The 3,849-nt window shown below is 60.5% G+C and overlaps 1 protein-coding gene across 1 annotated transcript in view; it reads left to right on the top strand.

Annotated features, from left to right (window-relative positions):
- Positions 1-422: 422 nt before the first annotated feature.
- The window catches only part of LOC104410094 (atrial natriuretic peptide receptor 2-like), a gene marked incomplete at both ends in the record, with an annotated part of 4,450 nt that continues 1,023 nt past the window's right edge, over positions 423-3,849 (top strand). Inside the window, 12 exon segments of the mRNA XM_010020162.1 lie at positions 423-622; positions 705-818; positions 1,253-1,388; positions 1,474-1,568; positions 1,656-1,788; positions 1,876-1,960; positions 2,071-2,191; positions 2,760-2,834; positions 2,997-3,074; positions 3,214-3,318; positions 3,573-3,644; positions 3,722-3,849. The exon segment at positions 3,722-3,849 is cut by the window's right edge and continues 26 nt beyond it. Of these exon segments, the coding sequence (XP_010018464.1) occupies positions 423-622; positions 705-818; positions 1,253-1,388; positions 1,474-1,568; positions 1,656-1,788; positions 1,876-1,960; positions 2,071-2,191; positions 2,760-2,834; positions 2,997-3,074; positions 3,214-3,318; positions 3,573-3,644; positions 3,722-3,849 (1,342 nt within the window).

Below are 3,849 nucleotides of genomic sequence, written 5' to 3'. Positions count from 1 at the left end.
GACTGGGAGATGATGCCAAAGGGAGACATCCCCCGAGTGGCTTTTGCTGGAGCAGGGTGTCAGGGGTCTGCGTGTGGGGTGTCTGCATTGTGTTTTGCAGTGATGGTTCCCTCTGTTCTCCTTCCCCTCTTCAGCACAAGGTGGCTGATGGGGCAGGAGTAGGTCAGGGCCAACAAAGGCAGTGGGTCTGAGTGGGCTCCGTGGCCATGGGGTGCGTGGCATGAGAAGGTGGTGAGCTAAACCCCATCTGCCTGCTTTGTTATCACCACAGCCACCAAGAGTGGCCCTGGGGTTGCTTTGCCCCATTGCCCCACAGGAAAGCATCCCTCCCCATGGGAAAGCATCCTCCCCATGGGAAAGCATCCCCCCCCACCATCGATAGGGTGGCATTACCCCCTTGACACCCCACATCTCTGCGGCAGTGGTGTACCTCTGTGGACCACCAGAGATGCTGCGGCAGATCATGCAGCTGGCGCAGCAGGAGAACCTCACCAATGGCGACTACGTCTTCTTCTACCTGGATGTCTTTGGGGAGAGCCTGCGGGGAGACTCTGCCCGCGACGCCTTCAAGCCCTGGCAGCAGAGCCCAGGACAAGACTCAGGGCTGCGGGAGGCTTTCCAGGTGAGCGGCACCCACCAGCCTGGGGACAGGGACCCCCCATCCCGCTCATGGTGTGTGAACCGGGTGCTGTGCTTGGTTGCAGATGGTGCTGGTGATCACGTACTATGAGCCGCAGAACCCGGAGTACCAGCAGTTCCAAACCCAGCTCATCCTGCGGGCTAAGCAGAAATTTGGGGTGCAGCTCAACTACTCCCTAGTGAGTGAGCCCCCCTTTGTGATGGGGTGGTGAGGAACCTCTGCATGGGGCTGTGGTACCTCAGTGGGATGCAGAAGGTGGGACATTGCCACGGGCAATGCGAGAAGGGCCATCCGTGGTGGGAACAGCCATGGGCACTGCTATCCACTGCTGTTTAGTTGTGGCTGCCCCATCCCTGGCAGTGTTCAAGGCCAGGTTGGACACAGGGGCTTGGAACAACCTGCTCTAGTGGAAGGTGTCCCTGCCCGTGGCAGGGGGTTGGAACTGGATGAGCTTTAAGGTTCCTTCCAACATAAACCAGTCTGTGATCCCTGCAGGGTGCGTGTTGACCCTGGTGTGGGGTTAGGGGGTGAGTGCATGGCCCTGGCGTGGGGGTCCTGGGGCTGGGGGGCTCCTGTGTGCATGGCTATGGGCATGCTGAGGTTCCCCCGCAGATGAACCTGGTGGCAGGGTGTTTCTATGACGGGATGCTGCTGTACGCCATGGTGCTGAACGAGACCCTGCGGGAGGGCGGCTCCAAGAAGAATGCCACACACATCATCGAGAAGATGCGGGACCGCAAGTTCCAGGGTAATGGTGGGGCAGGGGCACACGGGTGCCACTGGGGTGAAGGGACCCGGTCCGTGTCCCACCTCGGCTCTTGCTTCTCCCACAGGGGTGACAGGGCTGGTGAGCATGGACAGCAACAATGACCGGGACACCGACTTCAACCTATGGGCCATGGGTGACCCCAAGACCGGGCAATATGAGGTGGGGGCTGGTGCCGGGATCCTGTAGGCAGCTGGGGATGGGATGGGAGATGGGGTGCTGGGGAGAGCTCAGCTCTCTCTGCCATAGGTCGTGGGACACTACTCGGGCGTGGAGAAGCAGATCCACTGGCTGGGACGACCCATCCCCTGGGTGAAGGGGGCTCCCCCCTTGGACAACCCCCCCTGTGTCTTCGATGTGGATGACCCCTCCTGCGATAAAAGTGGGTCTCAACATCCCTCAGTCCCCAGCACCCTTCCATGTGCATGCAGGGCAGCTGGGCCATGCTGATATCCCCTCCTGCCTGCAGCCCCCCTCTCCATGCTGGCCATTGTGGCTTTGGGCACCGGCCTCACCTTTGTCATGTTTGGCATCTCCAGCTTCCTCATCTTCAGGTCAGTTGGGACTGGGGGACCCTTTCAGGGCACCAGGCAGCTCTTAGCCTGGTGGGGAGCAGGCAGGGCAGGGGAGGATATGGGGTCTCTGACCCACCATGTGCCTGCAGGAAGCTGATGCTGGAGAAGGAGCTTGCCAGCATGCTGTGGAGGATCCGCTGGGATGAGCTGCAGTTCGGGAGCCCTGAGCGGTACCACAAGACAGCAGGCAGCCGGCTGACCCTATCCCTGGTGAGAGCTGCAGCCCTGGGGCACCCCTCTCCTCCTGCCCCTGCCTCTGTGCTGCCCATCATCCCTGCGCAGTGCTCCTCCCTTGTTATCCCCTACATAGCCCTCCATCCCCTACAGAGCCTCAGCCCCATTGCATCCATGCCCTACGCAGTCCTCCATCCCTACATAGCTCTCCATCCCCTATAGAGCTGCAATTCATCCATCCCCTCCATGACCCTCCATCCCTGCAGATCCACTCCTGATCCATCCCTTCCATGACTTTCAATCCCTACAGAGCCACGCTTCATCCATCCCCTACATAGCCATGAATGCCCTGCAGAGCACCATACCTCATCAAGCCCCTGTGTGGTCTTCCATCCTCTATATGGACACAACTTATCCATCCCATACACCCTCTACATCCCCTGCAACACACCACACCTCTTCCTATAGTCTTCACCCTCCCTACATGCAGAGCTTGTCCTGCACCATCCCCTGCACACGCATGGGTGTCCCTGCTCTGCCTCTTCGGTGCCTGTCACCCCCCCTGCTCCAGTGTGCCCATACTTAACCCCTTCCTTCCCCACAGCGTGGCTCCAGCTATGGCTCCCTGATGACCAGCCATGGCAAGTACCAGATCTTCGCCAACACTGGCCACTTCAAGGTCAGTGGAGCAGGCGGGGAGCTGAGCCATCCCTCTAACCCTCCCTCAGCCCTATTAGGGTGCTCCTCCTTGGCTGCACCCCCACCCTGCCAGATGCTGGCACCTTTCTCCCCTCCCCAAACCCAGCGATGCTGACCTCTTCCCCTCTCCCTGGCACCCCAGGGCAACGTGGTGGCCATCAAGCACATCAACAAGAAGCGCATCGAGCTGACACGGCAGGTGCTCTTCGAGCTGAAACATGTAGGTTTGGGGTCTGGGCTGAGGTGGGTGCCCTGCTTGGGGTGCAGGGGCTGGTCCTGGATGTGGTTGGGGGGCTGGTGGGAGCAACAGCCCGTCCCATCTGACCTCAAGCCTGTCTGGGCTCCACTACCACCTCCAGATGCGGGACATCCAGTTCAACCACCTTACCCGCTTCATCGGGGCGTGCATTGACCCCCCCAACATCTGCATCGTCACTGAGTACTGCCCGCGGGGCAGCCTGCAGGTAGGGCTGCTTGGGGGCACTGGCGTGACACTTAAACACTGCTGGTGAGCTGGGTGTTGAGGACAGGGCTGTAGGTGCTGGTGGCCACCCAATCCACATAAGACTTGCAGCAGAGGTGCCTAAGCAGTTAGAGACAGAGGGGAGGGGATCGGTGCTGCAGACCCCCTTGCTGCAGACGGGTGCTTGGTGGGGCTGGTAGCAGTGCCCCCGTCACCTGGCTGCCTGCTGTGGTCAACTCAATGCGGTACCCCCAGGATGTGTTGGAGAATGAGAGCATCAACCTGGACTGGATGTTCCGCCACTCCCTCATCAATGACATCGTCAAGGTAACCCAAGCAAGGGGCACCAAGGGCTGGGGGATGCGCCTGAGGGATGCCAGCTTCACCCTGTCCATCCATCCCAGGGAATGGCCTTCCTGCACAACAGCATCATTGGCCACCACGGCAGCCTCAAGTCGTCCAACTGCGTGGTGGACAGCCGCTTCGTGCTGAAGATCACCGAACACGGGCGGGACAGATTCCGCCACCCCCG

This window comes from Nestor notabilis, unplaced genomic scaffold, assembly GCF_000696875.1.
Source record: "Nestor notabilis isolate BGI_N333 unplaced genomic scaffold, ASM69687v1 scaffold25978, whole genome shotgun sequence".
Classification (NCBI taxonomy): domain Eukaryota; kingdom Metazoa; phylum Chordata; class Aves; order Psittaciformes; family Psittacidae; genus Nestor; species Nestor notabilis.
Note: the sequence above shows the minus strand (reverse complement) of the source record. Positions and strands in the feature narration are given on the sequence as shown.